Source organism: Haemorhous mexicanus, chromosome Z (assembly GCF_027477595.1).
Source record: "Haemorhous mexicanus isolate bHaeMex1 chromosome Z, bHaeMex1.pri, whole genome shotgun sequence".
Lineage (NCBI taxonomy): Eukaryota > Metazoa > Chordata > Aves > Passeriformes > Fringillidae > Haemorhous > Haemorhous mexicanus.
This window is the reverse complement of record NC_082381.1, coordinates 75421948-75438689: the sequence shown is the minus strand read 5'-3', so window position 1 is coordinate 75438689 and position 16742 is coordinate 75421948. Positions and strand designations below refer to the sequence as shown.

The 16742-nt window shown below is 41.7% G+C and overlaps 1 protein-coding gene across 1 annotated transcript; it reads right to left on the bottom strand.

The window, feature by feature from the left end:
- Positions 1 to 2974: 2974 nt before the first annotated feature.
- On the bottom strand, positions 2975 to 15583 carry CCL28 (C-C motif chemokine ligand 28). Its single transcript, XM_059836874.1, has 3 exons — positions 15423 to 15583; positions 4568 to 4694; positions 2975 to 3815 (listed from the first exon to the last, which is right to left on the bottom strand). The coding sequence occupies exons 1-3, from the start codon at positions 15508 to 15510 to the stop codon at positions 3659 to 3661; spliced, it is 372 nt and encodes a 123-aa protein (XP_059692857.1). The 5' UTR covers positions 15511 to 15583; the 3' UTR covers positions 2975 to 3658.
- Between the last annotated feature and the right edge of the window lie 1159 nt (positions 15584 to 16742).

Here is a 16742-nt window from a genome sequence, read left to right as displayed (position 1 = left end):
ATGGTATTGCCAAAGAAATTCAGCATAACTCAGAATAACATTGTCTCAGAAACATGCTCAGGTGTGCTAGTCAGAGGGCAAGCATGCATCCTCTTCCTCTGTTAAAATCCAGGCTGTTTTGGTAAAAGAGAGGGTTGAATCTGAGCCTCTATCAACATTTTTCAACTGTGCAAAAATGTATGGTAACTTCCAACCCAGTACTGTTTTGAAAGAAAAGTGTTAGCAATCTTACTACTCTAGTCTGACTTCTAGTTTTAAGCAAGAGTGTCAAACTCAGGGTGCTGGTTTTCCTTAAATAGACCCAACAGGTTCTTTGCTTTTGTTTAGCACTTCTTAAGCAATGCTATCTGTGATTTCTTTAAATCATCCTAAAGACTTAAAGGCTGTCACATTAAGTTAATAACTCTTAAAATAAATTAAAAAGGTGGATGATAATAATCTGTTAAGCTGTTTCTTAAAAGTGGTTAAGAGTGACTTTATTGCCATTCTCAAGAACATTAATTACAAGTCTAATTTGGACTTTATTCAATGGAAGTTACACTTCTAAGCCACTAAAATACTCACTGGTGTTTTCACGTGCATCCAACTAGATTTTTTAGGCACCTAAACCGATTAAAAAGAGAGCTTTATTCAGCATTTTCAGGGAAAACAAAGTAATGTGCCCTAATAATCTCTTCCACAAAACAAGATGAGATGACTTTAACGAAAAAGACATTGATTTTGTTTTGCTGCCAAGTACAAAATAGCAAAGGTCAAAAATAATGCTCAGGTACAGAGAATATGAGGTCACTCAAGTGAAGGTTTGGAAACTGGAAGATTTTTCTTCTACACATTTGTGTGTCAGTGTTCAGGGATAAATGAAACTGTATGAGGCAGTGGATCTTTTAAGTGTTGTTTTGGTACTTCATATACCAACACTAGAAAATAAAGTTTTTATTAGATTGAAACACAGGTAGAAGTTATTTCTAATTCAATTCCCAAAAGAATGCACAGGAACCAAAACTTGAAATACAGCTGGAAGCAGGGAGTGGACTTTGTAGTCTCATAATCTCTCAGTTTGATCTACTGATTCCAGGAGAACCTGATAGGGGACATAACACTGAAGAACAGGAAGATGTAAACAAAAATATCAAAGACTGTCTTTAAAGTAGGTCCAGCAAATGCAAATATTTCAATAACATTTGTGTTGCAGATCTGATTGGGTCTTTAATTTCAATACGAAAAAGAAATTGCTAAACTGATAAGAATCAAAGATTTGGAGGCCAGAAAGGCTGACAGTACAAAAACTAGTTACTGGTATTTGTACTGCTTTCCAAATGGGAGAGATGACTGCAGCTGTGCTGTGATCCTACAACTGTCAGAGGACAGGTCTGCAAGCCAAGACTGCCTGGAGCTTCCCAGCAGCCTGTACCTAAACCAGCATGAACCCCTTCCCCTTCCCCTTCCCCTTCCCCTTCCCCTTCCCCTTCCCCTTCCCCTTTCCCTTTCCCTTCCCATTCCCCTTTCCCTTCCCCTTCCCCTTACCCTTGCCCTTGCCCTTCCCCTTCCCCTTCCCCTTCCCCTTCCCCTTCCCTTAGCTTGGGAAGCTTGTTCCATACTCTAATCCTGTGAAATGCTCTCTCCCATAGCACAGCCATGGAAATTAGGGTACACAGTCCATGCTTTAGTCAGTATGTTTATACTCTGAAAAGGTCACTGGTTGCATTGATGGCACAGCTCTGAGGAGCTGAGATGCCATCATAAACCCACCTAGAAATTGGAAGGAAGCAAAAATATTCAAATTCTGAAAGGCAGAGCAGAACATGAGGAAGAAAATGGAACTGCCAGAAAGAGTAATATGCTGCTGCCATATTGTAAAGTGCTTCAGCAGTTTTGCATTCCTGATGCTCTGCTGAGCTGGGCCCAGGGGGTTTGGATTCTGTGTGATTCTGTGTGACCCATCAGATAATTGTCCATGTGGTGTCCAGGCAGTGCAAGTGAAATGGTGGAAAGTGTCTGCCATTTCAGCTTGCATTAGCCAGGGTCACATCCTCTGCCTCAGCAGTGTGCCAAGCACAGCTTTGGGAGGAAGAGCCTCTGTGCAGGCTCAGAGTCGGAGAGGGCAGCCCCAGCTCCTGCTCCCAGCAGCAGGCTTCCTGCACACTATTCCAGCAGGCAGAGGATGGAGCTATGCCAGTGTACATGCTGTACAAAATATTCCCTAGATTCTGGAAGAGGAGTTCTATCAGTTAGTTGCCTCGTCCCTGTCAGAAGGCAGTTGGTTCATTAGATCAGTAATTGTTTCTCTTATCTGTTTTGAAGGAGTCAGGTTTCTTTCACCAGATTTGCATCTGTAGGAGTATGCTGTTTATCTCTAGTGAACCTTGCTGCAGTTGTTCATCTTCTTTCTTATTTAGGGAACCTATCAGCAGCTGCTTCTATCCCCTATCACCAGCCTTGCTTTCTCCCATGCTTGCAGGATGTAGTTTTACATAAAAATTTCAAAGCAAACACTAGAGGCAACTCAGAGGAGCTCATTTAAGTCAAATGCAGTGACTGAAAAAAAACAGTAATTGCTAGGGGAAGAGGAGAAAGAGCAGAGTTCTGCTGCTATATTAAGTATTTTTTGCTCATGAAATATGTGCATTCAATGGCACTGACTCTTTTAAAGACCTCTCTTCTCCCTCATTTGCTGCTTTCTGTATACATGTCTGTGAGGAGAAGTGCTGTTGATGAGATGTCTTTGTGGAAACACTAAATTACTTTGAAGTTTCCGCGGAAGGAGGGAGGGAATCCAGACTATTGCCACACAGGAGAAGGCAGTACTGTACAGTGGAAAAGAGGCTATGGAGTGGGTAGCCAGACTGTCATCATTGCTAGTCTTTGAAAAAAGGTCTTGAGGGACAGACATAATCCTCAGTCTCAATTATGAGAAATTCAGCAAAGAGAGTTGGAAGGACCCATCTGAAGGATCTGAGTATTTGAATGAACAAAATTGACTGAAAAAAAAGCAATAGAGATGATCTTTATTGAAGAGCTCTGAGTGTCACACTTCGAGTCCTGTGAAGAGGATCAGATATTATCACTGAAATTATATGTCATGATAGTGACAGCTGGGAGCAGAGATTGTTTAGAAAAGGTAAAAGACATGGTTTTGGCAAACAAGCTGGAAGTATCTGAAAAAGTGTTTGTAAACCTATGTAAAATGAATCAAAAAAGGAAGATTAATGGCTGGAAGAATATAAACAAAACAGGGAACAGCAGAAAGATGATCAGCAGACAGGAAAGAATAGGGACCAAGTATAGGACTGGGAAAAAACGGAGGACTGAGAAGGAACAGCATGTTAAAACAGAAATCACAGGGGAGGCTGCCATAAAAGCAGGGTGAGAGAGAGGAAGATTTAAGTCTGCCAAAAGATCCAGGAGGTACAGCAAGCACTTGCTACAAGACATTACCAGGAACACCTTATCATTTGTCTGATAGTCTGATCAGCATCATTCTGAGTACAGGTGATGTTTTCTGCCTCTGCTTTCTCTAGCACACAGAGATTTGAAAAGTCATTTTAATGCTACCATCATCCATCACTGGTGAAATCTGGTATCCTTGCCCGCAGTGCCATATGCCACAGAATCATCATGGGTCATTTTGCTTCATTTTCCTTCATCTTGCTTCATTTTGTTACTGCTTCTGTTCTTTCTCTTTGGTTCTTTTAGTTCTTCTCTGCTTTCTAACATGAGATTTGCTCCTGTGAATCTTGTGCTTCATCTTCCTCATCATTTTTTTGACTTTTCTATTCCATGGATTCACACAGAACTTTCTGCCTTTCATGTGGAGACTAACATTTAAAGAAATGGTTGTCAGTTTCAAAGAAAAAAAGTAAAAATCCCAGCTTTTAAAAATCATCATAATTATCACTCACCTATGAAGACCACAAAGTTAGACTTGGTTAATCATAAATTATATTTTATGCTGTGTTTATTAATTTTTTTTTTCTGGTTTCAAGTACATTAGGATCTAAGTTTTACATTATTAAACTTACATTCCAAAATCTGAAAAAAGGCTTTACTATTTCTGTGCAAAAAGAACCACAGTGCAAAGTAGTATATTTCTATGGCAAATAAATAAGTAGATTACTGTATAGTTATTATGACTGTGATAATTATCATGCAAAAGTCTAGCAAATGTACCAATTTATTCCAAATGGTATGATATTGTACCAGAAAAAAAATTAGATATAGTTGATGTGATACAAAAGTAAAGCTGATTTAATGAGTTTAGGCCAGGGTTTTATGGGATAAATAATTGGAAAAAGCAGAGAAGTCTTAAGGTGCATGAGTAATTTTTCAGTTCTGAAAATAAAGCAAGTGTCAATGAAGGTTGAAAAATATTTAGTACTATTACTGAAAAAATAATTAAATTTTAACAATCAAGTTTAAATAGCACAAGGAAGGACAGTTTTTAAATCACATAAAACATTGGGTTTTGAATTTGTGTTAGTTTTCCAAGATTCTACTTATTTAAATGCTGTGTGATAGGTTTTAACTTGCAGTATCCCTTTCACATTGAAGGACACAAAATATCTCTTACATAACAGCCTCTAGGTGACACAGGCCACCAGCTTTCTGGATTTCAAATCTCTCCACTCTTCTGAGAATTCCTTTGGAAATTTCATTCGAAATTTTCATGCAACAGCTAAAGGCCCCAGGAAACAAAGCTAAAAAAAGGAGTAGCAATGTTAGAAACAACACAGATATAAGAGGGATAACTCATAGTTTGACTGCACAGGATCAGTCAAGGGGTTGAGATTGGAAGTCATCTGGTACAGCTCTGTGCTCAAGCAGGGCCATCTGGTGCCTGGGCCCTGCTTCAGCTCCGCTCCCAGCCCCTGATAATGTGGTTAGCTTAATTAACTCCATCTTATGAGACAAGTAGCCATGACTTTCTGTGACCAAGCAAGTCATGTGTTCATACCCCTTCCCTCATTATCAGGCCCTGGAAGTCCTGTGAAACAAGAGACAAACCAATTTCTATTTCTGTTCCCTACCAGCCCACAGCCTGCCATCATTGCTCCCCAGATGCAGGACTTGGCTCTTCCCCTTGCTGAACTTCCTGAGTTTCCTCTCTGCCCATTTCTATGTCAGCAAAACCATGTGGTGCATCAACTACTGTTCCCAGTTTGTTATCTGCAAACATGGCACAGGCAATTCTATTCCATCATCCAGGTCTTTAATGAAGGTGTTGAACTCTGTTGTCTCCAATGATGACCCCTGGGGTTCGTGGCACTGATTACAACCCCCTGGACCTGGTCCTTCATTCAGTTCTCTGTCTGCCTCATCTACCCTATACTTTGTCAGCTTGTCTATGATGGTATTACAAGAGACACGAATGAAAGCCTTTCCTGAAGTCACAGTACACAAAGCCCATGTCTCTCCTCTTCACCAATAAGCTAATCTCATTACTAGAGATGGCTACCATGTTGGTCAAGCATGATGTCCCCTTTATAAATCCATGCTGACCACTCCTGATGACTATCTTGCCTTTCAGATCTTGGGAAATGCTTTCTCAGAGAATTTTCTTCATCCTATAGTTCTCTGGATCTTCCTTCTTGGCCTACTTGAAGATAGGGGTAACACTTGCTCTCCTTCAGTCTTCAGGAACTTCTCTCACTTGCCATGACAGTTCAAAGGTAACTGACAGTGGCCTCACAATGGCATCAACCAGCTTCCTTAGCACGGGTTGTGCTCTATCCTGTTTGTCCTGTGGCCTTATATATGTCTAGTTTTTAAACGAGCTCTCTAGTTTGGTTCTTCTCCACTGACAATAACTCATCCTTGCTGCAAATATTCCCTCTGATCCCAGGAACCTGGGTTTCTTAAGTTTGTTAGATTGCCTAGTTTGCATGGTAAAGAGCAAGACAAAGAAAGTGTTTGGTGCCTCAGCCTTATCCATGTAATTTGTCACCAGTTTCTCTGTCCAATTTCTTTGTCCCACTGGTTTTTATATTCACCCCTCTTTCTTTTGTTGCTTATATACTTATGAAACATTTTGTCACATGTCACATTCCTTGACAGATTCAACTCCAGCTCAGTTTTGTCTTTTTGTTTCCTAACAATATTCCTGATCAGACAAGCCTGTACTCCACTTAGGTCACCTGGCCCTGCTTCCGCCCCTTTGTTCCACACATTGTTTTTATGTCCTGATGCAGTTAAAAGCTCTGAGAACATCCAGCCAGGCCTCCTGCTTGGGTTTCTATTTTTCAGGACAGACCTTTCTAATGCTTGGAGGGGGTGACCCTTGAACATCAGCCAGCTCTGCTTGACCTCTCTTTTATCCAGGATCACATTCCATGGGATTCTTCCAAATTTGTGAAGTGGTTGTAAATCAGCTCTTATTAAATCCAGGGCCATGATCTTGTTTTTTGCCCTGCTCCCTTTTCCTAGAATCCCAAACTTCCCCACTTTATGGACACTGTAGCCAGTGCTGTCTCTGATTTCATGCCCCTGACTAGATCTTCTCTGTTTTCAAGTATCTTGTCCACCTGAGTGCTTTTCTGTGCCAGTTCCTTGATTACTTGTCATGGAAGATGTCATCAGTGCACATCAAAGCTTGTGGATTGCTTCAGCACTGTTGTATTATCCTGCAAGCAGATATCAGCATGGGCAAAGTCCCCCATGAAGATCCCCAGGATTCTTCCAGCTGTTTGAAGAAGGCCTCGGCTTCTTCTTCCTGGTCAGGAGGTCTATAGCAGACCCCCACACTACCAGATCACCCCTGCTGGCCTGCCCACTGATCCTGACCTGTAAGCTCTCAGCCAGCTCATCCTCCATCCCCAGGCAGAGTCCATGCATTCCTGCTGCTCTCTTGCCTAAAGGCCAAGCCTGTCATTTCCTTGTCCTTCCCTTGCCTTCCAACCTGCTGTTCCTAAGAGCCCATATCCCTCAGCTGCAGCACAGCAGTGACAAGAGCCACCCCTGAGCACGTCCCTGAGCCCAGTGAGGTCCTAGCCCTGCACCTGCAGCCACACTTCTTGCTCCTGTTTGCCCCCCATTGCTGCATGCCTGAGTGGGAGGGCAGTTCCAAGTGCTGTCAAGGACTAGTTATCTTCACAGCTTGGGCTGGTGGTTTAAATAAGTTTCCTTCACCCTTCCTTCTGTGTGCATCTGTAAAAGCTTTTTACAGTAATATAAAAGTAATTTTACAATATTTATTTTTACTTGGGGGCGATCACCAATATTTATGACACAGGAAGTGTGAGGAGTATAATTTAAAAGCTCTGCCTTTTTAGGTTAAATCAGGCCCATTGTCTTTTGTTGTCTTTTTGAAATGATAAATGCTCTTACTGGGCTTTGTGTTTTCTTTTACCTCAAGGGCTCCCATGGTTGAATGTTTCTCCACTATGGAATTATCTCTTGCACGTTTTTTCCTGTTTGCTAATGCCATCTAAAAAATTAAAAGTCACTGACCTTTAAAAAGCAAATCATAAATCTAGGTGGGTTTTTATTTTTTAAGAAAAGTACCAACATTTTGGGGCTTGATTTTCTTCTGTGCTAGCAGAGAAATAGATCTTCTAAAAGGGAATTCCTCCACTAGCTCAAGGACAAGCACAGCCGTATTGCTCAGGGATTTATCTAGGATGAAGGTCTCAAGATTAAACCCTCTCTTCAAAATGGGCACAGCAAAGACTCCTAGGTCCCAGACCTTGAACTAATCTGGGAGAAGTGGAGAAAAAGTCTTCTTCCTATTTGTTTTCATTTTTCTTCCTATCCATGCTTTCCCTAAGTAATCACTTAGTCTTGAATGGAAGAGTCATTAGCTAGAAAAAAAAAAAAAAAAGAGAGTCAATTTCAGCTTCTGTAAGCAGGAGATAAATCTGTTTAAAAAATTTCCTGTAAGCAAGATGATTGTGTGCTCTTCTTACAAGAGTGCTTGCTGAGTGCTGGAGTAACAGATGCTGGCACAGCTGTAGCAGTGAGCTTGAGCAGCCAGCAATGGAGCTGGAGTCTTTGGAGAGCACTCACACTGCCCACTGCTTCTTACAGGGGGATTTTGTATCTGTGGGGCTGATGGCAGGGCCCTGGGATTTCACGGTCAGAAGGGAGGTGGAAAGACCGAAGATGGCTCAGCAATTGTCACCTCAGCAACCCATAGAGGAGGGCTATAAATAATCATATGGTGCAGAAGGACTAATTAAGTGTTGAATGCTAGCTGTGTTATTTCCCCATTGTCCTTTGTTTTTCTCTCTTCAACAGCATACTTCTTGTGAAGCAAGTTAATTGGTGTTCCCCAATGGAAATTCAGCTCATTGAGCACTACTAAGGTTTTTTCTGGGTCCTCAAGATAGAATTGGTAAAACTAAAGTAAAAACTTTTGATGTTGCTAGTCAGCTCCTGACAGAAGAATTCTGTCAGATGAAAACTTAAGGAAGGGTAATTACATTTTCAACTCTGTCTGATGTTGCCTGCTGTGCTTTTTAGAGATGTATGCTCCAGTACTTCTCTGGGGTCAAGTAAACTAAAATACTTGGCAAGACCAATACTACCAGCTTCTGTAGAATGGCTGAATATTACAGGAGGTGTTAGGGAGAGCCAGAGTTCAGTCCCCTGAACTATTCCTCAACTGGTTTTGCTGATGCTTGACTATCTCTTGCCCTCATCCTACTTTATGTGCTTGAAACCATCCTTTGCTTTGATACTCAGATCTGAACTATCAGTATTGCAGTGTACAGTGCACTATATAGCAGCGTATTAGCCATTTGTACACTTTTTAACTGAAAATTGTTAAATTAATATTGATACTTTTATAGCTTTGTAAGGAAAAACATACACAGGCTCAACCAAGGAAAATAAAGCAAAACTCCATCCAGGTGGGCTTGTGAGTGTCTCACTGGCCACTTCTGACTGACTGCCTGTTATGAACAAAAAAAGTTACCGTTTTTTTAAAGAGAAGGAGCTGCAGAGGAGTTTTCAGTTGAGCTAGGAATTGATCGCTGGCCAAGAGTTCTTTGTTAGTGAAATGTTGGAATCACCCCTTGAGTATCCTTAAGTACCGCCGTTTAACTCTATTGTGGAGAATTCTTGTTTTTCAGAACCACCCTAGCCTGGTGCCAGGAGGATGACAACCTCCCCTCCGACGGTGGGGAGAGGGAGAAATTTGCATCTCAGGAGACATGCAAATTTATCTCAAACCCAAACTGCACTGGGACGGGACCTTCACCAAATCCTGGAAAATACCCCAAAAAAAGACGAGCCAAAGCAGAATTGAGAAGTCAGGGTGGTGTCTGGACATCAAGGCCGTGGTCCGGAGCCGGCAGAGATGCTTGAAAGCCTCGGTATCTATTCACCCCAACTAAAAAATATACCAGTCGGACCCAGGACCCCCTGGACTGACGACCCAAGCTGAGAAACCTAGGTATACCCCCACTGTCCTTGCGAGGACAGGACTCCCGGCTCTAGCCCGTAGGGGACAGAGCTGCAAATCTTCCTCTTCTGAGTCACTGCTGGGAGTGGCGGCAGAACTCTGCAGATCTGCCGAAACCCCATTTTGAGCTAATCACTTTAATAAAGGCATTAAAAGAAGGAAAATCTCCTGCCCTGTTCATTTCACTGCCCTTTTGTAAAAATCTTAACCGACAGGAATTGCATCCTTTAGCAACTTATATATCACTGCATATTTAGACGTCACTTACATGACCAGAGTTGCCATTTTAGAGCAAATTCAACCACCCACTGCTCAGTCAGTCTTTGACCCGGAGCATTGGATGCCACTGATGCCCAGCCCATGCAGCTGTACAAAAGCTGTGTCCTGCAGCTGTGAGCACAGGCAGCAGCCTGCATGTGAAACTGGGGAATGCCCCAATGAAAACCACATTGAAATTCTGCATAGAATGTAAATGAGTGGTGCTAAACAGGCAAAGGCATTTCTTATGGACATTGAGAACCTGCTAGTACATTTTTATTAGAGGTATGTGCTTGGGTAGCCTTTCTTGCTTTCGCATGTATGTATTCCCCGAGGAATTCTGATGTGCACTCTTTTTTTTTGATGAAAAAGAAGCTGTCACAATTTTTTTTTTTTACATTTTTGTTATGTGTATGGAAGCACAGATGCAATATGGAAAACATAACCTGTGAGTCATAGATGAATGCATGGCATGAGGGTCTTTCTGTCAGAGAACATGAAAGTGTCACCAGCAACCTTCTGCTGACAGAGGCACTTATGAGAACTGCTACCTTTCTACATGGAAGTCAGTAATAAAAGCAATTTCTTTTCCTGTGTATGAAGTCTGAGAGCAGTCAGCCAAGGAAATCCTGTAATTCCCCAGAGCCCAGAAAAACTGATGCTGCTCTCATGGAGCACTGAGATATCCTGTACCTCCATTGTTATTATAACTTCATTCTAATCCTCCAAGTGGGAAGAAATTAGGAGATAATCCTAAACAAACACAATAATTTCAGCCCGACCGAGGGCCATGGTTTTGGGCTTTTTTTTGTGGTTTCAGCAATTATGTAAGGGTTATTAGTAATTGTTGATCTAAACAGTAGTTAAAAGGAAAGGACTGTGGTTTTGCATATGGATCTTGGCATGCCCTTTTTTGTACCATTTATCAGTCAATAGTATTTTTTCAGTGCTGCTGATTTCATTTGTCTCTATTGCTCAGTGACATAGTAAGAAATACACAGCAGCTTACCCAAAAATTATTTAGACCTGTTGTCTGACACTGAGACTCTTAAAGCTAAAGGAACTGCTGAAAGGACTAAGCTTAGTGGTGGATCTTGAGACAAAAAGGATTCCTCAGTTGTTATTTTAGCAAGTGATATTATCTATTTTGGTATTTCTTCCCTGGGAACTCTCTCCAGGAAATGACCTGTTGTTTTCAAAGCTATTTAGTGCATTCAGGGAAAAAAAAAAAAAAAAAAAAAAAGGTGAAAGTTGTCCCAGTTGTCCCTGCACAGGACAGAAGGGGTTGGAATGGAAGAATAATCTTGAAGGTCTCTTTAAACCAAATCATTCTGTGATTGAAGTGGAGTACTTGGGAATGAAGCACAGTGAAAACAAAGCCTCTGATGGAAAAAGCCCTCCGTGAGTACTGTTCATTATATCCACTTCTACATTTAAGTTGATCAGTATCAAATCTCCTTGACTAGCTAAACTTTCCTTTTCCATTTCCTCTCTGCTATCAGACCAAACTTAGTCTGTAGAAACTTGTCTTACCCTCCTGCTCTACTTTTTTCATTGTTGTTCTCAGACTTGAGAGCCATGTGTTAATTAGCCAGAGAAGGCTGGTTGTCTAGGGTTCAGGCAAAAAATAAAAAAAGTTATTGGTGCATGCTCAGTTTCTGGGCCCACAAAGAACTTTTCTGTCCATCTTCAGTTTCAAGCTGATATTCCTATATTTGCCAAGTCTTTTAGGAAAACTGTCATGCCTGATGAAGAGCCCTCCTGTGGCACACAGTGGGAGCCTGTCAGGCTCTTGTACTGCTCTCCTCTGCAGTTTCAGGCAGCTGGGGCTGGGCAGGGAGTAGGGCAGAACACTGGTAAGGACAGACATGGCAGTCAGTGGTTCTGCCAGCCTCCTCCATAGAGAATTTAACATGGCAGGGCAGGTCTTTGCCTCATGAAGGAGGGCCAGATGGAGAAAAAAAGAGGAGATGATGCCCATGGAAACAGATGGTTAGTGATGGAGTCATTATGCCCCCAACCCCTCTGCTTGCTCTTATTGGTTTAATTTTGGTCTCTTTTGACTAATCATGATAAAGAAAAGCTGTGCTTTAAATGAGAACAGTAGGGAAGGCATTTTTCCTTCCTTTCTCCATTTCCCTCCACTCCAGACTGAACTCAGCTGCCTTAGGCAGGACTTGTGCAGCTCTTTTCTTCACAAGTTTCACTCCAGGAGTTAGTGAAACTGGTCAAAACTCCTGTTTTGACCAGGCCTTTGGTGGTCCCTCCTGAATCCTGCTGGCAGTTCACAGGAGCCTGTCTAATGCTGGCAGAGCACCTGGTTCATCTTTGTGAGCTGGATTGCTTGAATGAAAAGCCATGCTGTACTTGTTCTTTTATGTAACCAAGAAAACCAGGACAGTTCTTGAATTTACACAAAGCGAGGGAGCCCAGCAAATATGGGTAACATTGTTAAGCAGGATGTGTCCCCCCAACACTTTGTGTGGTCTGAGGGAAAGCTTCTCTTGCACAGTGAGATCCTGACATCTGAGGCACTTTCTGTTTCTATGCTGAAATGTGAGACCTGCTGGTAATTGTGCCTCAAGTTCACCCTGAAGAGTTGCAGCTCTGCACACATTGCACAAGTTTGGCACACCTGTGCTATTAGCAGTAGGCATTAGTGTTTCCTAATGGAATTCTTTTGTGGTTACAAAGTAGGCTTTGTACATCTGGAAAGAAAACCCACACAACTTTGCATTGATTAATTGTATTACGGTCTTGCTTAGTCAGAACATGGTGTTTATTGATATGCTCTGGTATCAGTACAGCCGCTTCCACAGACGAGTTTCAGCACTTAGTGCCATGTTGTTGGCTTTTGGACATAGAGTCCAGGCTCTGTTCTTGGGGACAGAGGGACTATCACATCATCTACACTTAATATTAACTACTGTAAAGCAGCTTATTTAGCACTCATTTCATAAAACTGCCAGAAAGTGTTTCTCTCATTTAAAACAAACTTGAGGCTATTTTAAGAGTTCAGCACCTCAAGGCAGGTCTTTTCATCTTAACTTAAAGCAAGCCAATAACTATTTCATTATGCAGAAGACTCTGATCCTGGTTGACAGGTGAACAAAGATGGATGCTGGAATTCTTGGGAAATGCAGCATAGACATAGACTGTAAAAACAAGGAGGTTGCTTAATAGCTGGACTTGAGAGGGGAACTCAAATGCTGAAAAAGGTTCCAATGCATCCTACAATTTTAACATGGTAATGCACATAGTTAAAGCACAACTCTGAGAGAGAGTTTAAAAAAAAGTTAAAGGGATTCTAAGCTATAACCATAAACAATAATACATAAATCTAAAAAGCATATATAAAGAATAAATATAATTGAAATTATGTGGTGATGCATTTCCTGTTTTACTATGAGGACTGCTATTAATATGGACATTTTCAAAGCTGGATGGCTGACTGGAGACAGATAGATGGGTATTTTCTATAGGTCAGGATTTTAGGATGGGCATCAAATCATGATCAGTTTGCAAGCTGTCTGTCTTCACACAACATCCTTGGTGCTTGGGTTACAGAGCATCAAAGAAATGCAGGCTAAAAATTGGCAAAACAGGGTGTAATATTGACGTGGTCAAAAAGATATTTACTGACTTACCAGAAGGGGAAATTTCTGCTCTTCCTAGCAAAAACAAACATCACAATGTCTTGCATATTAAGATGCAGAAAGAAGCTGTCATATCAACATAAATCTGGTTTGTTTCTATAGAGAAATACATTTTGATAAGAGAGAACCCATCTCCCACACTACAGACCAGACTAATATTACTGGGATGCCTTCAGTAGGATAAGTGCAGATTACTCCAATGGGAAGTGTCAGACAGTCTTATGTAGTTGCTATTCCTATGCTGTTGCATCAAACATTTGATTTGGATGCTATTACTGTATGTGAATTATCAAATTTCTCCTTTCATGTCTTCAAGATGAAATATGTGTAGGAGCTTCCAGAAGAGAACTTTTGTCTTCTCAAATTGAAATTCAAACCAGCCATCTTTGGAATGAGCTCCATTGTCCAGCCTGCTTCATACTTCTTGCAGTGCTGCCTCCTTCACTGCAGGTGTGGCACCCTGTAAATCCCTGGCACTGAGATGCCATCATGGAAGATTACCAGGATTTTTGAAGTAAAATTGCAAAAACTTATTTTGAATCGTATTTTGGGGAATGGGGGTAGAGGGGTAGAGTTTGTGGAGTGGGAAATCCCCATCACACTCTACAGAATACCTTGATCTTTGTTTTCTGGCCTTGCCTGGCTGGGCCTTGCTTAAGCCTGTAGCTAGGTGTGATTTTGGACAACAGATGACTTTCCTGGCCTCTGTCAACAGCTGCCAATTCACATCCATGAGCAAAGGAAACTTCTGTAGCTACCAGCCCAGAACTAACTTGTATGTCTACTGTCACCCTGAAATAAATGGATACATAATGGTGAGCCTAAGAAGCTTAAGCCTAGGTAGGGTTAAACCCAAATCTGGTTCAGGAAGGGCATGCCTGTAACCCAGCCACCCACCTGAATTGTGCTCATTTTTATTGTGGGTTCTGCCATATGAGTATTGCAGTCAAGTATGGAGCACGTCTGTTTGAGGAAAGTTGGGAGGTAAAGGCATTTCCCCTGTGTCAGGTGGTTCAGAGTAAAGAGCACATTCCAAGACAGCCTTTACTTTGGCCTGTGCATGCATGTGTCAGCTCTGTTGCACAAGACCTTGCTGACTGGCCAGATCGTATAGCCAGACCAAAAGCACCTGCAGAGCATTGCCGTGCCAGCAGGTGTAGTGGCCATTTTAACAGGATAAAATTCTAAAGAAGATTTTGTCTCTGTGTTCAAGGAATTCCACAATTCCTACTCCTACTGAAGCCAGAAGAGCCTGAGAAAGGAACATCCCGAAGAAAGTGCTCTGGAATCTGAGTTACCTTCTCTGTGAACACAGTCTATTTTACAGTAAAAAAATTACAAAGAAAAAGTAAGGATTCAAGCACAGCATTGCCTAGATTGTTTTGAAAGCTTTTAAAGTTGTTTAATTTTTAATTTTTTTTAATTTTAAGTTTAAAGTTAAGTTTAAGTTTTAAGTGTTATTAGTCTCCTGAATCCTTGAGACCTGCCACACTGAACGCAGAGCTAAGTTGCATGCAAAACTGCTTTTCTGCTGGGAGAAATCTGTTACTTGAAGTTTGTCATAAAAAGTTTTTTGAAACCTGTGCCACCCAGGGCAACGTCACTTTAAAGGAAAAAGACCAAGTGACTTTCTAAACAATTTCCTCTGGGAAGTTTGTAAAGTAAGAATTTACACCTGAACTTGAGAGATCCCTTTGAACAAATACTGACATTTTACTAGGTGTTCCCTCAGGAAATCACCGCTTTCAAAGTTTTACACCTTCAGCAGCTAAAATCTTGAAATGTTTCCTATGACAAATGGCTCACATGGCTTTTCCTTGCTCAAGCCACTTCACAGAATTATAAAGTGCACACACCTTTTGTGGAAACATCAGGTTTGCAGAGGAAATTCTCAGGTGAAGCCCTGACTCCACTGAAAATGCCAATTGCTCTGTGCAGTTAAGACACCAAAGTTCGACTTTTTGAAGAAAAGCAGCCCAGACATTTAAGCTATCACCTCTGGTCCCGTGCAGAGCTGCAAAGGCTCAAGCAGACACAGTTCCAGGTAGGCACACTTCAGGTTTTTTAAGAGATTAAAGTATAGAAATGGATAAAGTACAATTACTACTTACTCTCAGACGTCTGACTAACCGTGACTGCTAGAACAACCAGAACAGTGACAAATTTCATATCCATTCCTCCTGGGAGCTGCAGGAGCATAGCCACAGAGCAGGTGGTGAGCTGCAGGACTAACACCTGACCCTACCTGCTGGCTGCTGGGGATGAATGTACCGTAAAGCCCCACCCTGAGCAGCAGCTTGGCGTCAGTTCTGTCCTGTGTGGCACTATGGACTTCAGCAGGATCCCTCCTCTCACCTGAAGACGTGTGGTTCAGTTTTTTGCCAGATGAGAAGACAGGCTGTATTCCACACAGCTCCCCAAGAAGGTACTGCCTTACATCCCGATCCTCGCAGCCCTCCTCGCTGATGAGGCTCTTCAGCGACAGGGTAGGAGTACTTCAGAAACAAGCACTTGCAGGATGGAGGATTAAGAAAAAACTCTCTCTGCTATTAGGTGTCATCTGCATGGAAGCTACACATGCAGTGCTGTGGGCCAAACCTGCTGTAGTACAAAAAATACAACCTCAAGGAGACCCCAGCCTTGCCCTAGCTTTGTGTTTGACCTAGGCATTTTCAGTCTGTAAGGACCATGTTATTCCTGGCACACTTGGCTTTCAGCACAGTTTCAAAGCTTCCAAACCCCTAAAAAGATTACTGTGTGGTTTCAGTCTGAACTGAGCACAGTGGCTGTAAGAGTAGCAAGCAGCTGCTGTACTCCACCACAGCTAGTGCAGTGACAGCTGCCTGCTTTGACCTTTCCCATGGCTGAACTAGAAAATCAGCCTGGGAATTTCCTACACTATTCAACCAAGCTCATCTTTGCTCTGGCTCATTACATCAGTCTTATTATTCCTAAATTTCCAGACCACAAGGTAGAAGAAATTGCTAACTTCGGGGACTTTAGTCTATACTTACACTGTCCCAACACTGGTTTTGTAATTTCTTCTAATAAAAAATTAATAAAGTGCAATCAACCTTTCCAGCTATCAGTGTTTTACTTGTTATTCACGTTTATCTACCAGGATAAGAGACTAGGGCAAATCCAGACTACTCATACTTTGAAATAAGAGTCTACTGTAAAAATGAAAAAGAGTAGAAGATAATCATGCATGTTGTTTAAAGTACGATTTTGAAGTATGTTGAAATCAGCAAGTTGATTCATTGTCACCATTTAGTGTATAAAAGATACACCATCCTGGCCAAAGCTAAAACAGATTACAACAGCTTTATTAACCTGAACCTACATAAAAGGACAAGAATATTAGCAGCATTACTGTTCTTCAAAGTAGCAAGAGGAGGAAAAAACTAGATTAAAAGAAGTACAGTGAGACA